Here is a 25,304-nt window from a genome sequence, read left to right on the forward strand (position 1 = left end):
GAAACTATGTACAGAGATTTGATTTCTCAAATCTTTGCGTAAGTTCTACACTCACTGCAAAAAAAAACAATTTTTTTCTCAATGGAGTTTTCTGACGTGTCAGGGTGTCTGACACGTCAGAAAATTTTTCTGACGTGACGCTTCTGACGTGTGTTGAATGTCAGAAGCATAGGTGTAAAGAAATGTTTTTTCCTAACGTGTTACTGTTTTGACGTGCCAATTTTGGCTTGTCAGAACATTTTCTGACATGTTAAAATATAACATGTCAAAAAATTGGCACGTCAAAAAATTTAAAAAACTAATTAAAAATAATTTTTTTTTAAAAAAAAATTTCTGGAAATTTTTTTTTTTCAATTAAAAAATTTATTATTTTAAATTATTATTTTTTTGTAATTTCTCTGCAAAGAAAAGAAGCAGCTGCTTCGTTTCTCCAGCTGCTTCTTTTCTCCTCTTTTTTTCTCTTCATTTCTGATCTGCTTCTTTTCTCCATGCTCTCCCTTTTCTCCATTTTCTCACTGCCTCTCTCTTCTTTTCTCCATTTACAAAAACCCAAACCGAAAAAGTTTTCAAAAAATAAAAAACCCAAACCTCAAACCCAACATATCTTCAAAAACCCAAAAAATCTTTTTATCTTATCTTCTTCTTCTTCTTCTCTTCTCCTTTTATTTATTTTTTTCTTCTGCTTCTCTTCTTCTTTCCTTTTTCTTCTTCTTCTTTTACTTTTCTTCGATCTGCTGCTTCTCTTCTTTTTCTGACCACCTTTTCTTTTTCTTCTTCCTCTAGAGAGGAGCTACATACCGTGCAGAGAAGAGGGAGATTGAGAGAGAGTGTTGGGAAATAAATGAAGAGGGAAGAATAAAATGAGGGAAAATTTTCAAAATCCCGCCCATGGCGAGTCTATGCGGGGAGGGGCTCGAGGAAGTTTCCTGATGTGCCATGTGTCGCACGTCAGAACAGGAAAAGTCTCCCCAAAAAAAAAAAAATCTACATAATTATATATATAGTGTTCTGAGGTGGTAAATGTCGCCACGTCAGAAATTATATAATTTTTAAATTCTTAAAATTTGTAATATTTTTCTGACGTTGCAATATTCAACACGTCAGAATTTTCTGACGTTTTAAAATTCAAACGTCAGAAAATTTCTGACGTGGCAACAAAACATGTACTGTAGCCATGTCAGAAAATGCTATTTTTTTTGTAATGACTGTTGTTCATAAATACTAAAAACCTCTTTAGGATTTAACTCTTTATTTTTTGTAATCACACCAAATTTTTCTTTATTTTATTTTTTAAGGTAAAAGCCTTAATTGGTGTCACGCCTTTTGAAAGCTCAACGAAATTGTGCATTGCGCATTATACCTTAAAGCAAAATGTCTAAATTTTTAATTTTAATTTAATTATTATTTTTAAAAAAAAATCAATGTCAAACGTTGATTTTTTTTTTCCTATTTAGCTTTCATTTTAGAACTTATCTTTGCTGTTTGTGTAGTGAATCATGTTTGTTCAAAATAATAAGAAATATTGTGAGTTATTGTGATTTTACTAATTTTTAACTCCTAATCAACCAAAATCTTTCTCTCTCTCTAACTGCTTTTCAACTATCACTGCCACCGATTCACCGGTGATGGTATTAAACGAAATAGGCCAAGTCGGAACGAAGTCAATGAAATTATCGACTTCACTAACAAACTCCGGATGGTAGGTGAAAAATCCCTACCATCATCGACCCACTCTAGTCATGGCTCATGCCAACCCCTAATTCAGGCGACCACTATTTTCGACAAGAAGTTAGTCCTTTGAGCATTCGTAACAGCCTCACCAAATTTACTAGTCAAAATAACTAAAAAAATACATTTCTCTATTTTAACTATCTAATTTTTCAAAGCACCTACATCAGTCTTAACATTTTAGCTATATATTGTTAATGAGAATGACAAGCAGCCTACTCATGACAGCAAGAGAATCCTCCATGACAGCAAAGCATTCACTTATTACAACAAGAAGTTTAGTAATGGTGCAAACCTTCATCAAATCAAATTACCTCAAGATGGAAAGAATCTCACTAATTCTGGAAAGGAGAACCCCACTACAGCTACGGTAGTTGACAAGCTGTCAAAGTGTGATGATCAAGGCAAGCCTAACAGAGAGAGGAGAATATTGCATGCAACCTCCTTAGAACTAAACAAGAAAGATACTCATGATTCACAATTCAATGAATCCTCTGTCAATCAATATTTGTAATTTCATGTATATTATTCTTATACTCTAGATTGTAACCTTGTATAGCAAAACCTAGTGTGTATATAAGGCCGTGTGCCTCTCCATTTGTAATTTTCAAGCGATTACAATATATTAAGCTCAGAAATTTTCATAGTATCAGAGCCTCTCTAAGCATACGCAAATTCTTGCATTGATCCATACTTTCATTATTGATGCTCCATCCTCAAACACTGCCCTCACCCTTACTCTACTAAACACCAACTAGAATGGCTCCCTCAAACTTGACAACAACAATTACCTCATGCGATTAACGCAAGTACTTCCTATACTGCATACCCATAACCTGATGGGTATCGTTGATGGTTCAGAACCATGCTCTCAGAAGACTATCACTAATGATGAAGAGATGGAGATTCCCAATCCAGAGTTTTATACCTGGCACAAAAAGGATCAATGGATCCTTAGTATTATTATTGCACCTCTAACTGAAAAGGTATTAGCCATAGTTAATGGACTAAATACCTCAAGACAGGCATAGACAGCCCTTGCAACCAAGTTTGCCTCACAATCCAAATCCAGAATCACACACTTGAAGTAGCAATTGCAGAACCTATCCCAAGGTCCACAGTCAGCCTCAGATTACTTACAGAATGCCAAATAATATGCATATCAACTTACTGCCGCAGGAAAGCCTATTGATGATAACGATTTCATTGCCTACATCATCAATGGGTTGAATACATCATTCACTAGCTTCATCACCACCTATTCCTTTGCAACCTGGGAGAGCAACCTCAGCTTTAAAGATTTCCAGGACCAATTACTAGGCCATAAGATGTTGCTGAATCAGTAGTAGAAAAAGGCCATAGACAGCTCCACCTTTGCTCTCACTGCAAGTAGACCTGCACAACCTCCATTCACCAGAGGTAGAGCCCCTTCATTCTCCAAGTATGCACCTAGAAGTTTCCACAACAGACCTAGCAGTGGTTTCCCACCACCACGTGCCCACTATCAGTAGCTCACTTGAGGACCTCAGCAGTACAATCCTCAGTTCAATCAAGGCAATTCCTCCTTCTCCAACCACCCATATCAGCAGCAGCCTCAAGGAAGTCACTTCTCCAATCAGAGGGCTCCTTTTACCAACATATCATATCACAATAGCTCTATACAGTAGAATCACAATAGCCCTATGCAGGGGAACTCATTTGCCAACAATTCATGAGTACCTTGTCAAATATGTGGTAAGCTTAGTCATCTAGCCATTGACTCCTAGCATCGAATGGGTTATGCTTTTCAGGGAATGAATCCTCCACCACAGCTAGCAGCCATGGTAGCACACACTAATGTTGCTTATGAGGACCAATAGTGGCTAGCAGACAGTAGAGCCAACACACATATCACCAATGACTTGGAAAACCTACAAGTCCAGCAACCATTCCAAGAGACTGAAGATGTCACAATGGGGAATGGGACTGCTCTTGCTATAGCAAACACTAGTTCATCTCTTATCCATACTCTTGATTCCTTTTTTAAACTCAATAACATCTTGCATTGTCCACAAGCCTCTACCAACCTGTTTTCAATACAAAAATTTTGTCTTGACAATTCCTATTATTTTATCCTAACTGATTCTCATTATTATGTCAAGGACCTACTGACTCACACGGTACTACTAGAAGGGAGGAGTGAAAGCCTATACCCATTGCGGTTTGGAAGAAATCTTCATAAAGGGACCAAGACATTTGCTGCTTTGATAGGAATAAGGACCACATCTTTAGTGTGGCATTTTAGACTAGGACATCCTTCTTTAGAGATTGTCAATCGTGTTGTTAAGAATACAAATTTGTGCGTTTCAATTTCCAATTTCAATAAAACTTATGCTTGTATTTCTTGTTAACTTGGCAAAAGTAAGAGGCAGCCTTTTCAAGCATCCAACCGAGTCTCCCTGCACCCCGTAGAATTAATTCACTCTAACATATGGACTTCCCCAATTCAATCTATTAGTGGATGCAAATATCATGTGGTTTTTATAGACGATTACTCTCGATACACTTGAATGTATCCCCTTTACCACAAATCTGAAGTCTTTGACACCTTTGTAAAATTTAAGCTCTTAGTTGAAAATCAGTTTTCTACCAAAATCAAACAATTTCAATCAGATGGTGGGGGGGAATATACATCCATTCACTTTCAATCTTTCCTAACCAAGAATGGTATTTTGCATAGGAAATCTTGTCTTCATACTTCTTCTCAAAATGGTCTTGCAGAAAGAAAACTAAGACACATCTTAGAAACTGGATTAACTCTTCTAGCTCATTCACATCTCTGCAATAGATATTGGGTAGATGTCTTTTTAACTGCCGTGTATGTGATAAACAGATTCCCTACACCAACTCTTAAGTATAAGTCTATTTATCTCAAACTCGAACTTGACTATCAAAACCTTAGAGTTTTTGGCTACCTCTGTTACCCTCTTCTTAGACCCTATGGAACACACAAATTAAAGTATAGATCAAAACCTTGCATTTTCCTAGAGTACAAGTATGCTATATATAAATGTTTGAATCCTGTTCCTAACAAAGTTTATTTGTCAAGACATGTCATCTTTAATGAAAATTTGTTTCCTGCAAAAGATCAAACCACTTCACAGCTCCCATCCAAGATTAGTGCTCAAGGCGATGCTCCATTTATTCTCCCTATTACAATTCCTTTTGCTACTAACCCTCCCTTACAACCTGGTTTTTCTAATATCCCTACTCAATTTGTTCAGCATGCTCAACATGAATCATCTAGCACATCTCCTACTCCTTTAGGTACAACCTTTGACTCAGCCTCAACCTCAACCCCTTCAGTTGAGCCCATTGCCCCTACAACTTTAGGTTCCCCTGCCTCTCCTTTTCCCACTATCACCTCACCCCATGCATCACTTGACCAATCACAACTGCCCTTGCCACCACCTCCGCATCCAATGATCACCAGGTCCCGGACAGGCTCTCTTAGACCTAAGAACTTTGCTAATTACCAGCTTTTCCATACCATTCAACCTGAGAATGAACCAGTCACCTACAACAAGGCTGCTCTTGACCCACGATGGAGGGATGCTATGTAACTTGAGTATGCAACCCTCATATCTAATGGAACATGGACTTTGTGCCCGAGAGGCTGAGACCTCCAAACCAGAATATCATCATAAACAAATGGATGTACAAAATTAAACGCAAGGCTGATGGTTATGTGGAAAGGTTTGAAGCATGGTTGGTTGCAAAAGGGTTTGATCAACTCAGTGGGATAGATTAGACTAAAACTTTTAGTCCAGTTATCAAACCCTCTACTATTTGAGTTATTTTGGTGTTGGCAGTACACTTTGATTGGGAAATTTGTCAATTGGATGTATCTAATGTTTTCTTACAAGGTTTTTTACTTGAAGAAGTTTATATGGAACAGCCTCAGGGCTTCATTGATAAGAATCATCCTAAGCAAGTCTGTCGTCTCCACAAGGCTATTTATGGTCTCAAGCAAGCTCCACGAGCTTGGTTCACTAGATTGTCTACCTTTCTCCTTGATCTTGGTTTTGTATCTTCCTTGGTAGATACTTCATTATTTATTTATTGTCATGGTCAAGCTCATCTCTATATGTTAGTCTATGTGGATGATATCATTATTACACGAACTCATCCCTCATTGATCACATATATGATTACTCAACTTCAACATGAATTCCCTTTGAAGGATTTAGGTCCCTTGCACTATTTTCTTGGCATCCTGGTTACACGCCACAAGCATGGACTTCATCTTTGTCAAAAAAAATACATATCCGAATTGCTCACTAAAACACATATGGATGGGGTCGAGCCTGCAAAGTCTCCATGTCCCTCTAGTTCCAAGTTATATAGGTTTGATGGTGACCCTATGGCTGATCCTACTCCTTATCGGCAAATAGTGGGAGCCCTGCAGTATTGTACGCTCACACGGCCAAAGATTGCTTACTCTGTTAATTAGTTATGTCAACATTTGCATACTCCTTCCTCTACTCACTGGACAACATCTAAAAGAGTTTTGCACTACTTCAAAGGTTCTTCTGATCATGGTATTCATTACACTAAGAGTAATTTGCAGCTCAATGCCTTTTGTGACTTCGATTGGACAGGTTACCCTAATGACCGCCGCTCCACCACTGGGTTTGTTGTGTTCCTTGGTGATTGTCTTATCTCCTGGAGTGCCAAGAAGCAACCAGTAGTTTCAAGGTCCAGTACTGAGGCTGAATACCATTCCCTTGCCATTACTACAGCTAAGGTATTTTGGCTCCTCAAAGAACTCGTAGTACTCCTTTCAAATGCTCCTATTCTTTGGTGTGACAATCTTAGTGCTCTTGCCTTAGCCACTAATCCTGTCTATCATGCTCGCACTAAACACATTGAAGTATTATCACTTTATCCGAGAAAAAGTGCTTAATGGTGATGTCTTACTCAAGTTTATCTCTACTGGTGATCAAGTGGCAGATGTATTTACCAAGGGTCTATCCTCAGCTCAATTTCTACTCTTAAAGTCCAAGTTGATGGTGGTTTCACCCCTTATCAACTTGCGGGGGGATGTTAACGTGAATGACAAGCAGCCCACTTATGACAGCAAGAGAATCCTCCATGATAGCAAAGCAGTCACTTATGACAACAAGAAGTTTAGTCACAGTGCAAACCTTCATCAAATCAAATTACCTCAAGATGGAAAGAATCTCACTAATTCTGGAAAGGAGAACCCCACTACAGCTACAGTAGTTGACAAGCTGTCAAAGTGTGACGATCAAGGCAAGCCTAACAGAGAGAGGAGAATATTGCATGCAACCTCTTTAGAGCTAAACATGAAAGATACTCGTGATTCACAATCCAAAGAATCTTCTCTCAATCAATATTTGTAATCTCATGTATATTATTCTTATACTCTAGATTGTAACTTTGTATAGCAAAACCTAGTGTGTATATAAGGCCGTGTGCCTCTCCATTGTAATTTTCAAGTGATTATAATATATTAAGCTAAGAAATTTTCATATATTCACTTTGACTATTTCGTTTAAATATTATTTTTGTTCTTTCTTTATGAAAATATCATGAACACATTTTTACGACAAAAATGAAAGACAAGTCAAATTGGAGAAGAAGAAAGACAAAAAAATGAGATCCGGCTAGTAAGGCAAATCGGAGAAGAAGAAAGCCATAGCTCATTAGCTCTAATGCTCTAGATGGACAATCCTGCTTGAGATTCAGCGGACGTAGGGCATTGGGCGTCAAAAAAAAAAAAAGAGAGAGAGATAAGGAAAGGTTAGTAAGGGGAGTGAAATTTTGGGGCTGAGAGGGGTGGCGCCGTGTGTATCAACGGCCACCATGCCGCATGGTGGATGTGCTCTTATGTTTGTTGCCGTGCAAGGGGCATTGAGTTGAGAGATAGAGAAAAGAGCAAAGATAGAGTAAATTTTAATTTTTGGTGAGTGAATAGTATTCAACAAATCAACTTAGCACTATTCACGCTGAGCAAAAGTTTTTAGCAAAATGCTTAGGCAAATGGAGTGTGATTTTGAACTCTTTTAACATTTTGGCTCATCAAAATAATTAAAAACTAAGCTATTTTGGTGAGGTTTGTTAAGGATATAAATCCTTTGTGATAAAGTTAATTTGTATTTCTTAAATTAAGGGATTTAGATGATATTTGTTAACCTTAATTTAAAGAATATGTTGGTATTTAAAATATTTCAAAGTACATGTAAAACTCTATAAATAGAGTTATGTGCTCTAGTCATAAATCAAGAAAAGATGTAGGCTTTACTATATATGTAGATATAGGCTATATGCCGAACCACCTAAATCTCTATGTCATTCTCATTATTCTGCTTTATATTTACCATAATTCTACTCTATATTTATCAAATTATTAGTTTCTATAAGGCTGTTGTGAGTGCTGCTAGAAGGCATTGGACTAGTTCCAATTAAACCTTTGTTATTCATAAATTTTTTTCAAGTTTTTAAGGATTCTTAGTAGCTTCAAGTTTTTTTATTTTTTATTTTTTGCAAGTGATACCAAGCAAAACATGCTTTAGAAAAAGTTAGAGAATTAATGTGTTTAAAGTTACATAAAGCAGCACACTGAGAGCATAACAGAGTGGGGGAGGGAGTTACGACTCCCTCCTCCTCACCCCCTTTCTCTTTTCCCCTTCCCCCTTCCTTTTCCCTCCACCACCATAGATCGATCAAGGCGCGTGTGTCAATGGTCTTCGGAGTGCTTTTTAGTGGCGCGTGATTGGCCAGGGGTGGCGTGTGGAACGCGTGAGGGTGTGTTGGGTGTTTGTTATTGTATTTTTGTTCTTTTTAAATAAGAATGTATTCTCTCTATATCTGCTTTTAATAGTGATCTATGGAGTGAAGTTTTATTCATTTTCTTAAGTTTTGTTTTCATGAATCCATAAAAATAACGGAATTAGTTTCCGGTCGGTCTTTTATTTTCTTATGATTCATTTTCTTGGAGCAAACAATAGACCAATGACGGAGAAGTTATTAAGCATAAAGAAAAATTGTCACTATGGTAGGAATCAAGAACCTGGCAGCGAATAGAGACTTAATTTGCCTGAATTTGCTATAGATCTGAAACTAATTGAGACGGTGACTTTTCATAGATATTGTTTTATAATAGCCTGAGAGGCAATTATATATGCCATAAATAATGTTTGAGTTGTGAAAATTCTAAATTATATCTTTGGCATTGTACAGAGTATTTTGCCTCATTTGATTGTTATATGAATGAAGAGATAATTCGTTAAAAAAAAAAAAAAAAAAAAAAGGCTACATAACATTGTATACATGCAAAACTTTTTCCCGAGAAACACCACTTCGACTCATTTCCCGTTCAGGGTTGAATACAAACATATCATTGATCCTTTATCAAATCAAAAGGGTAGAAGAAACTGCTTTACAAATTATGAGATGTCAAAGGCAAAACTATCGTCAATATGACGCCCTGATTGGCTTAAAAAGCTGTCGGATCCATGTCTCCTCGAAGAGTTCACCCCAAGGCTTTCTTGTGAACCTCTTAACACGTGAGCTGGTGGCACAGAATCTGCATACCCATCTCGAAGCGATGGCAAGACGTACATTGTTCTAGAAACCTGATCGTGGGTTCCCTCTCCCTCCACCTGTACCTCCTCTATTCTTCTAATGGCTTCCATCATGCCTAACCGTCGATCTGGGTTACTTTCAGTGCAGGCTGCGCCAATGTGGAGGAGTCTTTCCATCTCACCAAGCGAATTTTCAAAGCTCACAATTTCAGGATCAAGCAATTCTGATTCTCTCCCATCAGCAATGGCCAATGCCACCCATTGGACTAAATCAGTGCCGCCCTTATTATTGTTTAGATATTGGGAAGGATATTTCCCCGTGAGGATTTCAAGAATGACAATTCCTAGGCAGTAGACGTCGCATTTAGGAGATACTTTGCCCAACTGTGCTGCCTCCGGTGCCTTATATGCGAAGAATGCTTGCGCTGCGTTTGCAGGGTTGATCAATGGGACCAATCCATAGTCTGAGAGCAATGGGTCATAATCAGGGCTGAGAAGAATATTGCTGGACTTGAGATTTCCATGGGGAATATTAGAGAAAGTAAGCTTTGTGTGAATATAACCCATCCCTTGGGCAATTCCTTTAACAATCTTTAAACGAGTAGGCCAATTGAGCTCAGCATGCGACACTCCACGATCACCTAAACAAGTATATTGCAACATTAATATTGAGATTCCTACCCGTGTAGTGGGAATTTCTAAGTTCAAGAAGTCTGCAATCAATGAGAAACTATGTGGAAATTGGATTTTTTGCAAGATAAAGTACTTTGGTAATGGTTTCTTTTGTTTTGTTTTGGTTTTTTTTTTTTTTTTTTGTCCTTGTCCAGATGTTTGTAAATTTGTCTCAGTGGGGTGGGCAATCGTGTCTGGTTTTAGCCTGGTTTGCGTGTTTTCAGTTTGTTGGTTTTCAATGAAGCTTATTCATTCAAAAAAAGAACAAAAAAGAAAAAAGAAAAAAAGAAAAGAAAAAGAGATTCCTACTATGCAATAGAAAAATAAAAAATTAAGAATGTTTTCATGAATTCCTACCGTGCAATAGATAGAGTAAACTGCCATTCGGAATGTACTCAGAGACCAATAGCTTCTCTTCCTTCCGGTAATGGTAAGCCAAAGGCGTCAAGATATTCCGGTGTCTGAACTTTGCAAGCTGCCTCATCTCTACATCAAACGCATCTCTTCCAAGTGCATTCATCTCTTTCATCCTCTTCACAACCACTGTCACCCCATTAGACATCACGGCCTTGTATGAAAACCCCAGTACCCCATTTGCAAGAACTTCTGCCGACGCCTTCATCAAATCTGACAACCCAAAGATACCCTTTTTTTGGTTCACCACAATTAGCTCTCCCATGCCGCCGCCGCCGCCCTTGCTGTGATTAGATGCCCTACGGCTTGATGAGCTACTGCCCCCCCTTCGGATTGTATAGGGTTCTTTCTTATTTCGCCCGGATTGAGACACATGCACCTCAACCGGTTCATCAGCACTTCCCTTCTCATGTACCTCAAACACATCGAATTCCTCTGTCTTTGGCTTTGGCTTTGGCTTTAATCTTACAATGATCACAACAACAATTGATACAAGAGCCACCACTGTTATTATGATTGCAGCAATCATCCTATTGGAACCATTCTTATGTGTTTGCTGATCAACTGCCTTTCGACACTCGCCCAAACTTCCTCCACAAAGGCCAGCATTTCCCGCGAACGAATTCACATTAAATCTTGATAAATTAGCCGGGATTTCCCCTTCCAATTTGTTGTTTGACACGTTGATTGTGGACAATGTTGGTTGATCAAGAGTAGGAATACTTCCATTGAATTGATTGTTTTCAAGACGTACTTCAACGAGACTCGGAAGTTTAGCCAACGAAGAAGGGATTTTGCCCGTAAATTTGTTATCAGAAAGGAAAACTTTCTTTAGGGACTTCATTTTTGCAAAATAATCTGATGAAATTTCACCCGAAAACTGATTCCTTGACAAGTAAATGGCCTTCAAAACACTAAACTCGCTGAATTTCGGTATCGGACCCGAAAATGTATTGTTCATAAGGCTAATACTTCGAAGACCCGGAAGTTGAAGCAAAGCATGGACATCTATTTTCCCTGATAAACCCATTCCTCCAAGCCGAAGACCCGTCACAATCCCATCATAACAAACCAGTCCAACCCAATAGGCACCATTGCAAGGCGGCAAGCCGGGCATCCAAGAATTGAGAGCATCGGCATTTGTGAACGACTTCTTCAGCTTCAGCAATGCTTCGGATTCGGTCATTGAACATGTGATAGGAGAAAGGACCAAAAAAATGGATAAGAAAAAGGACGGCCGGAGGAGAAGCCGAGCCGCGGCCATTACTCAGCCGGTACCTTGACGCCTAAGGAAGGTCTTGGCCGCTGAAGAAAATGGTGTAATAATTCTGTGGGTCTTTTTGGGGATGCTAATTTTTCGTTTTTTCTTAATTTGTTGTGCTCTCTTCATGGTGCGTATTCTTTTGGGAGAGTATAGTGCAAGAGAGCCTCAGAATAAGAGAGAATTAGAGCCTTTTGTTTGAATAAGTCAATTCGAAAAACAGTTATAACTGTTAATTTGTTATTATGGATGGGAATGTCCTTTTGTAAATGGTCTCTTCTAGAGTTAAAATAAACTAGCTTACAACCCGTGTTATGCGCAGCTTAGTAAAAAGTATTTAAAAGATTATTAGTAATCAATTTTCTGAACGGAGATCTGGCCTGAACGGTTAAAAAATATCTAAAATGCTTATAGTGCTAGTTACATCCCATTACTTTGAAGCCATACTTTTTTCGGCTATATAACCATTCAAGACAACCATTTAATTATATCCGCAATAAAAACCCAATTTTAAAAATCATATAAGTACCTAAATGAGTCATGCCAATATTTATAACAACGAGATTATCTATGGTTAAACTCTTTTTTTTTTTTGTGAGTCATTTGGACTTCTTGAAATAACATATTGTTGCCCAAAGCCTATTTCTCTTATTAAATAATTAATAAGCTACTCAGAAACAAACTCGATAAAATCCCGTAAACAATTATAAGGAGGAAAAAAAATGGTAATACATTATAAAAACTTTGAAACCCATTGTTGTCTATCAATTAAGTACGTAAAAAATGTGCATTACAAAAAAAACTACTCAATTTTACAACAATCTAAACTAAAAAATCGACATACCTTGTACTAATTTTTTTTTTGTAAATGTTACTCAATGAACAATAGCTTAAACTAAAATATCATCCTTGTACGAAAAAAAACTCTCTTTTCATCATTTTTTTGAATTCAATGTAATATTTACAAAAGAAAAAATAATCAATTTGAATTAAAATAGAAATTAAGGACAAAAAATGGAAATGGAAGAACAAACTATAGGAAACTAAAGACAAAAAAAAAAGGAAAAAATGAAAAATATTAATATAATAAAAAAGAATTGTATTTCATGTATACTTTTTTCAGTTCTAATAAAACCTTGAAAGCTCATATCGTCCATCAATTAAGCACGTATACAAAGTATATTGCCAAAATAAAAAAAATAAAAAAAAAATCCTACTCAACGGACAACAACGCAAAAAAAAATCATTATACCTCATACCAAAAACAACAATTAGAAATTCTCTCTCACACTATCATTTTACTGAATTCAATGTAAAATTTACAAAAGAGAAAATAAGCAATTTGAATAAAAAATAATATATAAATTAGAAAAAAAAAAAAAGAAATGGAAGAACAGAAACACAGAAAATAAAAAATACTATACAATAAAAAAGAATTATCTTTTTCTGTATACTTTTCCAAGTTTCAATAAAATTTATAGGTAAAGAAAGAAAACAAAAATGGTAAGGTAAGTTTTTTTTTTTCTGTTTTTTTAGAAAACAATATCAACGTAAAATCAGGAAACGTAACGTTATACTTCTAAGTAGTGTTTAGAAACGATTATTTGTTATTTGCAGTTTTTGAAGGTAGTTTAGAAGACATATAACTAAACGCGCTTGTCTAGAAAATAGAACGCACTTTGTCGCAATTAATTATAGGCTCTTCTCTTATAGATTCCTCTTTAATATAATATATATATACCAATTTTAGGGTATTGGGGTGAAGGAATGACAGGATCTAAAGCACAAATAATTAACTAGTGGTATATATATTTTTTGAAAAAAAATAAATAAATAAATAAAGGTTGATAGCCTCGTCGTCCACACAGATCAAGCACCAAAAAGGAACCTGAAGGCTGAACCTCGTTTTGGGTCGTAAGAGAAAAAGCATTTAGGTACAAACTATTTACTTGCTTTAGATGGGTTTGAGCCATAAAACTGGGAACTAGAAGAATAGAGCCCCGTATCCCGAGCAACGAAGCACACTGTTCAATCGGCGAAGATCTCGTGTGAATATATATATTCGGAATTTGGAACTTCGGGTTAGGGTCGGGTTTTATGGTCAGAATTTGAATGACAGTTTTTCTGTTTTGTTTTTTTACGTCTGTTTTTCATCCTTTTGTTACGGTAATAGGCCAGATAAACCTTTTTTTTTTTTTTTTTTTTTTTGGAAATGCTAGATGTTTTCTTGGTGTTTTCCTAGTATTCTTCTAATCTTAGGCAAATATTATTTTCTAAAAATTGAGTGAGATAAATGAGGGTTAGTCTCTTTTTTGTTTTTATAGACAATAATGTTGGGTAGTCTTGGACCTATCTCAACCCTAAAAATTAACTCAAGAGGTGAGGCTTCACTCACACTTATAAAGGGACCATCAGCCCTTTCTCACAACCGATGTAGGATAACTCCAACAATCTCTCCCTCACACATCGGGCCCTAGGTCGGAGCAGGGACAACCTGTTTCTCCTGTGAACTGTTAGGCCGAGACTTATTAGTAAACCTGGGTTCTAATATCAGTGTTAGGTAGTCTTGGATCTCTCTCAACCTCAAAAGCTAGCTCAAAAGGGTGAGGCTTTCCTTCACACTTATAAACTGACCATCAACCCCATTTTTCAACTGATGTGAAATAATCCCAACAAATAATATTCACATATGATCAAGAAAACACTCACAAAACACTATGCAAAGACTTAGCATTCCCATTTCAGTTTTGCTTTGCTTTATCTTAAATGAGTTAAAATAATAATAATAATAATAAAATAAAAAAGTAATGTTACTTTTCCTCTTGGTTCTTTTTCTATCTTCTCACTTTTTAAAACTACCATTAAATCTTATGGGGTTATAAAAGTCTCATAAACCCCATGTGACCTCCACGCATGAACTCCACATATCAAATGATTGTTTTAAAAAATAAGAGAATGAGAGAAGAATGTATATAATCCACTGAACCGACAGTATTGACAAATCAAATTAAAACAGATTGAGTTTAATCGCTAATCCAGATTGACTTAAAAACAGACTTGAATTAAACTGTCAATGTCAATCCAGATTTGAAAATACCAACAAAAAAAACAAAAAAAAAGTAGCAGTAATATTATCCAAATGCTGTCAGCTTTGCATTAGTCCGATCAATGAACTTAAGTTATCCAAATTACACTTTCAAATGGCTCACAAGAATGACGTACGCAGGTAGATGGATAAACATTAGAGAAGAAAAGGTGAACACTTTGTGTAATATTTCTCTAATTTGCTCAAAACGTCCAATCCCTCGGATAACCACAAAACGTTGAAATCTCGTGCCTCAGATAACTAATTTATTTTTAATAATATAAAATAGGAATATTTTGAGAACTTTAAAAACATTTAACGAAACGAGGTAATTAAAAGTTCGATATATTTAATTGAGAGTTTTTAAATTTTAAAAGTGTGTCAAAATTGTTAGAGATAATATGTGGGTTGTCCCACATTGTCCAAGTGAGGGGAAACTTTGGCCATTGACTTGTATAAAAGTCCCATCCTCTTATCCCACATTGTTAAGATACAAGAAACACATTGTATAGGGCTTTAGTGTGTAGATGTAGATATATTGCCGAACCACCTTAATCTTATCGCTCTTGTTTATATATCTGTTCTATTATTCCTCATTTTAAATTCTCTCAAAATGAATGAAATTTCATAGGCTTCTATTAAGTTTTTCCTTAAAAAAAATTAAAATAAAAGAATGACTAATTGCAGTTTACTTATTAACACTAAATTACAGTTTTCTAAAAAGAAAGTATGAGATAGAGGGAGCAAAATATGAGCTTAGCATACATTAATTCTCATCTCGAACTTTTTTGCCATCTTCTGGAGAATCAGATTGTTGACATATGACTTACTATTCATCAACTCCTGTTTGTTGAGAGATATATTGTTGCTATGGGTGGGCACGGGTTGGGTATTCGGTATTTCGGATACCCATCTAGAGGTTGTGGGTATTAAAAATGGGAATAAATATAAAATTAGTCATTATGTTTAGTCTAAATTATAAGTCGGTACTCTATATTTATGTGGTATAAAAATTAATTTATAAGTCCATGTAATTGGTCTAAATTATAAATAACTCAATGTGGTATAAAAAATGATTTATAGGTTCTCAAGATATACCAAAATAACAGTTTACTCTATGAAATCAATTTTTTGTTAAGTAAATTAACAAAATCTGTCACTTTGCCACGTCATACCCAATAAAAATGCGACGCGTGTTATTATTAATTTTTTACGTTAAAAAATGACAATTATGATTTTTCACATCTCACTCCACGTTATATTAATGTTATAGTAAATTAACATAATCTCTTATATCCCCGAAATTTTACCATGTGCGAAACACTTTATCATCTTCATCTTCCTCGGCACTTCACAAAATGCAATAGTCAAATTCTCACAAAATGCTCTCAAATCATAGCGAAGAGATGAAAATGAAGGGGAATTACGCACGAAATAAAATTTTGAGGACAAAAGAGATTAAGTTAATTTATTGTACTTGTATTATGTGACAAAGTAATGAATTTTGTTAAGTTACTTCACAGAAATTGATTTTTGAGAATAAATGTTATTTTGACATATTTTAAGGACCTATAAATTATTTTTTATATCACATGAAGTGATTTGTAATTTAAGTTAATTATGAAACCATATAAATTATTTGTTATACTACATAGAATAATTTATAATTTTGAACAAACACATGAACCAATTTTACATTTATCCCTTAAATATTAGATTCGCAATCCAGCTATAATGAACAACATTCGTGGGTCTCGGGTTTTGCGGGGCGAGGTGAGTATTATGTGCTTGGTCATTTTTGTAACAAATTAAGAGGCTGAGAGAAAGAGAATGAAAGAGATTCAAAGAGAGAAACCTCGAGGCTGGAAGTTGGGTGATCGAGGCTCTCGAAGTGGAGGCTGACTGGCTGAGCGAAGGAGTGGCCGTAGAAGAGGAGGCTGAGCGGCGCAAGGTGAAGTAATGTGCGGAAAGAGAGTGAAGAAAGAAAGAAGAGGAAAAAAAAAAGAAAGTGCTGTGTGGCGGAAAGGTGAGAAAGTGAAGAAAAAAAAAAGAAAAGAAAAGAAAAGTGAAGTGCTGTCACGGAAAGGTGAGAAAGTGAGAAAAAAAACAAACAAACAAACACAGCACGGAAAGAGGTGAGAAAGTGAGGAAAGAAAGAACACCGAACACCCCAAAATTTGTGTGCCAACAAAAAAAAAAAAAACAAAAATAGAGATTTACGTGGCCTCTAATGCTTCTCTATTCGTATTCACTATTCACGCGAAGAACGTTCAAGTGTACCCACGTGAATTGTGTGCCACATATGCAACACGGTTGTATCCACCACAAACCCCAAAGCGTTGATAACGACGTCGTGGGTGGGTCAATAGGGCCGCCTCAAAATGACGGAAATGCCACTTGAATTGCAGAATTGTTTATCACGTGCTCTTATACAAGTCGCGAATCTCGAAGAGACGTGCAGGAGTCGCTTCTGTCAGTCCTTGTCGGCCGCGTAACACATTGAACTCCGTCAGTGCCCCAAATGAGTGAATAGAACTGTGACCCCACAACATTACTGTTCAACTTCATTAATCCATGCTTTCTTTTTTATTTTTTATTTTTTTAGCAATCCATGCCTCATTTGAGCAAATTATATAACTACTATTTTTTTTTCAGTCCCAACTTCTTGACCTTTTCAAATGTGCGATTTTTTTTAAATGGAGTTATTATTTGCTTTTTATTTCCAACATTGAAGAATTTTTCATATAAGGGTGAGAAATGATAATCGTTCTTTTAGTGTTTTTTTAGTGTTCTTTTTTGTGTTGATAAGTATTTTTAGGGTTTTTTTTTGTATTTTAATTGAAAAAAATGTTTTGATGTGAATAAAAGTAAAAAATGTTTCTTTTGTGTTGAAAATTATTTGTTAATTTTTTAAATTTTTTGGTAGAAAGGAAAAAAAAAAAGAAAAAAGAAAAAAGGAGGTTAGCAAACACACTCTTTTGTCTCTATTAAGTATTTTTAGAAATATTTTGTATTTGAATTGGTTGTTAATTTTTTATTTAAAAATAAATAATAAACAAAAATATAAAATTTTAACAGACTAAGAAATATATTTTTCAACACAATCTTATACATCCTCTTAAAATGTTTTGAAATTAATTATTATTATTATTATTATTTTAAGAAAAAAGTGAGAGAAGAAATGAGTTATCAATTATACTTTTAGTCTCCCTTATTTAATGTGAAAAACACTTTGCAGGTAAATATCACACGATATTCGAAATTAACAGATAATTAATTATAAGGATGCAATCACCAAAATACGTAAAATCAAATACAAAGATTTTGATGACAAAGAGTAAACTTTTTAAAAAACGTTTTAAAAGTAAAACTTTTTCGGGGCAGCCAAACTCAGGAAATCACTATCAAAAAGATGTTTACAGATACTATGAACACTTACAACCCGATGCAAGTCCTTGACTTTGTAAGATCGACAAGCCTCCAACTCATTTCCTCGCTCACAATCTGCTTCAACGTGATTCTCCTTTACTGGACCTTTCCAATAAACCTCTTAATGAAGCTCACAATGAAATTTACAATAATCTTCTAAGATGAACGATTAGGCTCACAACTGATGTTCTCTCTAAGCATAGCCCTCTCACAAAACCAAATGTTAAATCTCATACCTCTTTAGTTCTATAAACATGAATATTTATCATTTACAAAACCCTATACCTGGGCCCACATAAAATACACAATTTAGGTATAAAACGTATGGGGCGTCAGGAAGGGGTAAGTGCCAGACCGGACAACAACTTTCAAAACTGCGTTTGTCGACTTTCTGAAAAGCCCGTCCGGACAGCCTAGCTCCCTGTCCAAACGGCCACTGCGTTGGGGCTGAAAGTAGCTTGTTGGAATTCATGTCCGAACAAGCTACCTTCCTGCCTTGCGTTGAGGGTGAATCTTGGTGCTTTGCAATTTCCGTTTTGATCACTGAATTAGCTAACACAAGAGCTAACATAATGAACTTTGACAAATAGACATATTATTCAAAATAGTGTGGAATTTTCATTACCCACAATTAGGGTTGGGTATTGGTTCGGTCGGTGTTGGTAAGTGCATTTTCGCTTACCGATTCGTAACAATCGGTTAAGTCAATTAATTAGCCAACTTCATATCGACAATGAATAGTTTTGACTTTTTCAGTTAATCGGTAAGTCGGTTAATAGGTGGTTGATTAAGTTGATTAATTTTTTGTTACAAGTTTTTATGTTAAAGATTTATCTTTGTAACTACTGAATTAGTAAATAATATGTTTTATAAATAAAAATAAAAAGTAAATTCATGGAACATGGACCAAAATGACAACCACAAATCAACGGGATAAACACAATAAGGAAAGTTTCCAGATAACATTCAAAATTGACTTGAAAAATCGGCTATCTCGGTTAATTGTCGGCTAACCGATAAAAAAAAAATTCTACTGCCTACCGAACCATCGAACTGATGTCGAAACAATATTTTTATTCTGTCTACTAATTGTTGAAAGTCAGTTGTGACCAATAACAATTTAATGATGGTCGATAATCAGTCAATAAGCAATAAAAAGTTAATTTGCTCATCCCTACCCGCAACAACAGAAATATCTAGAATGTCAAATAGGTAAAAGAAGGAATGAAAGCCAGATTGGACCAAGTCCACCGTGGGCAATCTTGTAAATGTGTCAACTTGGAAGAGAATCTCCAGGAAGCCCCCTTCTCTTTGTTCTTTCATTGACTTGTTTTGTTGGAATATGATTACCATCTTGCTTAATTTCCACCTCTTTTTCTGATGCAAAAAACACGTGCTCTAAAAACAACAATAAGATAATTCCGCGTCCACGTCAGGGCAAGCCAGGTTCAAAGCACATGCTAGGAAACTCCCCTCTCCCTCCCTCCACATATATCCCTGCCTCCAAATCTTCCCCATTTCTTTCCAAAGCAACAACAAAACAAGCTTTCAATTTCAAACACACAGCGGCCGCCGACAACTCATCCATTATTGTGAAGTTTTTCAGCCAAGCAAAAAACATGTTGAAGGCTACTAAGGCACCGGAGAGGTCCAACTTCGCTCAGACATGCAACCTCCTGAGCCAGTACGTGAAGGAGAAAGGAATGACTGGCGATTTTAGCCTTGGGATGACTAGGAAACTGGAGTCTAAAGGTGTTCATTCTTTCTTCATCTTCATATCTTTTTTCTGGGGTAGTCTTGGTTTTTCCCTTTTGTTTTTGAACAAATTGTCTCATAGTTTGTCCTGCCATGTTTCAGAAAAACCAGAAACATCTCCGCCGGTGGCGACCACTATGGATTTATTAACAAACATGGCAAATTCAGCTGCTGAGGCTTTGAGACAAAACACTGGGACTCCTTCGAAGGCGCAATCCACGGATTTTCTTCAACAGTTTGGTTGCTTCGATCCCTCAAACTCGAGCGACGTCGCTTCTAATAAGCCTGATTTCAGGTATGCAGACATGTATGAAATTGAACTCATTTTTAAATTTAGATACGCATGGTTAGTTCGAAGCATATACTTTTGCTCACATTTCGGAGGATCTTCTGAAATTACTAAAGATCCCCTACTTTTTAGCATAAGTGCTGAAATTTTTTATATGATTTACAAATTCGAATTAACGTTTCTAAAAGACAGGTCAATCTCGAGAGTCAACGTATGCTTTAACTTATGAGTGACCCGTTTGATCTGTATAATTATAAAATCAAACGATTCGCCAAACCTTCTTCCTCATTATTCTTAGAATCCCCAAAAAAATTATGTCGTTAATACTTGATTTAATTTTTATTTATAAGTAATTGCATCTCAAGCAGAAATAGACAAAATAGTTACCGAAAAAGTTGTGAAAGAAAGAAAATGAGAGAGACTAAAAGAAAGAAAGGAAGATAAAAAAGAATAATAAACAAAGTTTATAATAATTAGCTTATTCACCATGCATACTAGAAGGAAAAACTACAAAATAACTATTTTGCTGGGACGGAAAAAATGCTAATAATAATTAAATCTCACTATTATAAAGGATTTGTCTATTCTCTCGAAAATACTCTAATATGATTACTTATTCATTTATTTGTGTTAGTTTTCAAATTACAACAAGTTAAACAATTTGTGTCAACCCAATAAGACCTATAACCTATTTCTTAAATGAGTTATATTGGTCGGATTGAATGAATCCATCATGATTTGATTATTAAGCATGTCGTGTCGTGTTACCTACTTATTTAAATGATTTGTACCACGATTGAAATTAATATGTGACGGATTTAACTAAATTACAAGTTGTGTCAAAGTGGACCCTTAACTGGTTGGTGGATCGGTCACCTCGTGGACACGAAATGCCGGCCCTTGTCACCAAAAGGAAAAGGAAAGGGGAGAATAAAAACTAATTGCACGTACATATCTGAAACATACGTACATCTTGCATGAAATACCCCAGCATTAATCCCTTAAACTAAACTGTTGCTAAATTATCAGTTTTTTTTTCATTGCTTTAGGAAATCGGCGATCAAGGAGGCTGCAACAGCCCAGATGACTATTTTTTACGCCGGTCAAGTACTAGTATTCAACGACTTTCCGGCCGACAAGGCAAGGGCGATCATGGCTTTGGGCAGAAAGGGTAGCTCTTATATTTCTGGCATAGACAAAGTAAATTCCGGAAGCTTTATTGCTCCTGCTGCATCGAATATTGCAGCCACGTCTCAAAGAAATCCCACCCAAGATATTGGTTCTGGTAATTTTCTTGGCTTATGTGAATATTATATATAAGAGGATTTGTTCATAATGGGTTTCGAGAGATTTGTATATTGTATTAACATTTTTTATTTCTTATTTCTTATTTTTAGATTTGCCAATTGTAAGGAGAGCTTCACTTCACCGGTTCTTGGAGAAGAGGAAGGATAGGTAAGCAATATTACTCTTATGGAGGCGATCGTCTCTTTCCTCTTCTTTTTTTGTTTCTTCTTTGAAGGTGGCTAGGGTTTGCTAAAGCGATAATTTACATGTACTTCAAATTTTTTTTTTTTTTTTTTAAAAAAAGGATGGTTAGGTCAGTTTAGAAACTAATTATAAGGTGCCATTAAAAAAATATTATGGCATATGTGTTCTAATGGTTTAGATTTAATTTTTTTATTAATTAAATATGGATCATTAAAAAAATTATAACACATACCACACCTAATTAAGCCAAATCTATTCCGACAAATTAGCCTGGTCCAGTTTAAGAAGCTCAATAGAGCGAGTTGAAATCTAGGTCAAAGTCCATTGAATGTTGGGTTTCCAACATTTTGCGAAACAAAAAGTTGGCATGTTTGAAAGAAAAAATTTTAAAAGCATTTTTTCAACTTTTTTATTCTAAAAAGGGCAAAACACACTTAAAAAAAACTTCACTGAAAAACTTTGAACTTGCACTCGATTTGACAAACATTCCAAACCTTAAAATCTCTCAATTTAGTCCCATGAATTTTCAATTGCTCTCAATTTGAACTCTTCCGTCAAATTTAGCCATTAGAAATACAAAAAAAAAAAAAAACCAAAATATCCCTGATTTTTCTTTTTTTTTTTTTTTAAATAAAAAAACGTTTTGAAATTAAGGGTAAAGTTGAAATTTTATAAAAAAAATTCAAGAATATAAACATCATTTAACGTTTAAAATCTTATGGAGGGGTTCAAATTGATTGTAATTAAAAGTTCAGGGGAATAAATTGTGAGATTTTGAAGTTTGAGAGGTTTGTCAAATCGGGTGGAAGTTCATGAGTCTTAAGTGAAGTTATCTTTTTTTTTTTAAAAAAAAAAAAAAAAAAAAGACTTTAAAAGCTTTACTTTTTAATACAATTCCAAACAAGCCCTTAGTTAGATTTTGATAAAAAAAAAAAAAAAAAAAAAACTATATTTCTAGAATAATGCTGTGTAAGCAAAACTTTTTTCAATGTTTTTGTGGGTTTTTTTTTTTATAACTCCCTTCTCATTCTACTTGTATTGCTGAAAAAAAAAATCAATTAATTACATTATTAATCTTTTTTTTACTTATTTTTCAGGGTGGCGGCAAAAGCACCATATCAAGTCAACCCACCTTCCCAAGCTCCTCCGAAGCCCAAGGAAAGCAATCCCTGGATTGACCTCGAAGGCCAATCTTCAAAACTGCTCGAGCTTAAGTTATAATGACCACCTCACCATTTCCGAGGACCTCCATATATGGCGGCTTAAAATTCCTAATTATACAATTGCTAGGCCTTGTGTACTTTTTTTTTCCCCTCAATTATTTAATAAATTTGTATATACTATTCATCAAATAGATCCAGCAATATCTGAATATTTGAAATCTGGTATAAGTTGTGGAACTGAAAATGCCATATTGTCATGTCGTTTAAACTCCCCCTCCCCTACCAAAAAATACTCTTGATTCTCCATAAAATAGTTTAATCGGATTCTAATCTCCAATTAATGCTCATATCCTCAATTATCTCTAATTAGCACAATATTATTCTAAGCACCCCATGTTTAGAACACTCATCCTGAATACACTACAAAAAAAGTCTAATTAGTGACGTCACTAATATATGCAGTGTTTTACTGTTCAAATGTCCATATTTTATAAATACGAACATTTGAATAGTGTTACTATTTATGTGTGAATAGTAATATACTATTGACGTGTCACTATTCACACGTGAATAGCGACGCATGAATGGTAATATTATTCACACGTCGCCTTTCGCGCGTGAATAGTAACACTATTCACATGTTGCCTTTCACTCATAATCAGCAACTCGTTAACAATATGTTACTATTTAAACGTCTCTAATTTTAAAAATATTGGCGCTCAAAGTTTGTGTTTATAACAACCATCCACACCCAAAAAATTCAAAATTTTCTCCTCTTTTATCCACACACATAAAACTAAATTAAAAAGAAATAATAATAAATAAATAAATTGTTGCCAAACAGGCAATTACCCCCCACCCCCAACCATGGGTGGCGCCACCCCTCGAATTTTATTATTATTATTTTTTTACTTTGAATTTGTTTTAATCATTATAATAATAAATTTTTATTTATAAATAAGGGTAAATTTGAATTTTTCTTTTTAAATTTTAGGGGTCTAAAGGTATTTTACTATTTTTTTTTAAAATTAATTTATAAATTGGGAAAATTACACTTTACCCCCCCCAAAAAAAAAAAAGTTTAGGGCGATTTTCAATTCAACCTTTAATGTTTCAATTTTTGCAATGCACCCCCAAACTTCTAAATTTTTGCAATTTGACCAATTTTATCCCAAAATTCTCATATTGCCCTCAGTTTTTTTTTTAATATAAAAAATTTTTAAAAAAAATTGGGGTAGCCGTAGCCACCCCTTTGGCCATCTGGCCATTTTTACACCCCCAATTTTTTTATATAAATTTTTTTTTAAAAAAAAAAAAAAATTAGGGGCAATGTGGGAATTTTAGGATAAAATTGGTCGAATTGCAAAAGTTTGGAAGTTTGGGGAGGTGCATTGCAAAAATTGAAATATTGGAGGTCGAATTAAAAATCGCCCCAAACTTTAGGGGGGTAAACTGTACTTTTCCCTTATATATTTTATATATTTATGTTTTTTGTTTAAATTTTTTATTTGGGGGCATTTCTGTCTTTTAATGAGATTTAACGTCTAAAAGAGAATATTCCATTTAATTTAACAAGTTTGACTGATGGAATGAGGGTTTTGGAAAAAAAATGGTAGTCTGATAGGGTCACATAGTAAGGTTGGCAGTTCATTAAGGAAATTAACAATGTATTGTAGTTGATGGAGAGAAAAGGTAATTACCCCTAATTAAAATTTCACGCCTAATCAAGCCACCATGTTTCAAACAACTGTGCACACCTTAGCAAACTTAACTTTCTGGAAGTCCACTATGTCAGAACACCAATACCCCCCGAGAGGTGCTGCTATATAGTTGTAGCAAAAATCATGGGCTTTCTTTCTGCCCACCAATCAACAAGTGACACATTAGCATTTTAAGAAAAATGCAAAAACTTAAAATGAAAACAAAACGCCAAATCAAAATGAAAGCAACCAATAAAAGACCATAACGGCTGGGTGGCTGCACCGCCACCGCCGGCCACGGCCTCAGGCCCCGGGGTGGCCGTAGAGCCACCCCAAACAGATCTGCAAGGGGTGGCCGGGGGTGGGTCGGCCACCCCTCTCCTTCCCTCTTCTTCTTTCTCTCCAAAATCCGGCCCAACCCAAATCAAATAAAAAAATATGGAGCTTCTCTTTTTCCTCTTCCTCTTGCTTCACCTCCAAATCCACCCCAGTATGACACCTCTCGCTGGACCACTCCTTCACTAGCGACAAGAAGAACGAGACAAGTTTCAAAGCGATGCTGACGACGTCGGCAGATCTAGACACAGAGTTGGTGACATCTCTGCGGTTGGATCTGAAGCGGAAGAGCGGCGTCCCCATGAAAATTCAGATGGACACAAGAGTGAAGCTCGGAGGGCTGCGGAGCAAGAAGGCCGGGAAGAGCAATAAGAGAAGCTCCATATTTTTTT

The 25,304-nt window shown here is 35.5% G+C and overlaps 2 protein-coding genes across 3 annotated transcripts; one reads left to right on the forward strand and one right to left on the reverse strand.

Moving 5' to 3' along the window:
- Positions 1-9,179: 9,179 nt before the first annotated feature.
- LOC132187856 (pollen receptor-like kinase 3) lies at positions 9,180-11,667 on the reverse strand. The gene is made up of 2 exons (XM_059602290.1): positions 10,347-11,667; positions 9,180-9,958 (listed from the first exon to the last, which is right to left on the reverse strand). The coding sequence occupies exons 1-2, from the start codon at positions 11,665-11,667 to the stop codon at positions 9,180-9,182; spliced, it is 2,100 nt and encodes a 699-aa protein (XP_059458273.1).
- A 7,992-nt stretch (positions 11,668-19,659) lies between these two features.
- Positions 19,660-23,087, forward strand: LOC132187503 (protein TIFY 10A-like). Of its 2 annotated transcripts, none has more exons than XM_059601834.1 (5): positions 19,660-19,930; positions 20,036-20,240; positions 21,272-21,507; positions 21,620-21,677; positions 22,811-23,087. In XM_059601834.1, the coding sequence occupies exons 1-5, from the start codon at positions 19,798-19,800 to the stop codon at positions 22,932-22,934; spliced, it is 756 nt and encodes a 251-aa protein (XP_059457817.1). In that variant the 5' UTR covers positions 19,660-19,797; the 3' UTR covers positions 22,935-23,087. The 2 variants fall into 2 exon arrangements, with proteins under 2 accessions (XP_059457817.1, XP_059457818.1); XM_059601835.1 differs by having other exon boundaries at positions 19,663-19,930; positions 20,036-20,228.
- The last annotated feature ends 2,217 nt before the right edge of the window (positions 23,088-25,304 follow it).

Source organism: Corylus avellana, chromosome ca7 (assembly GCF_901000735.1).
Source record: "Corylus avellana chromosome ca7, CavTom2PMs-1.0".
In the NCBI taxonomy this organism is placed as follows: Eukaryota; Viridiplantae; Streptophyta; class Magnoliopsida; order Fagales; family Betulaceae; genus Corylus; species Corylus avellana.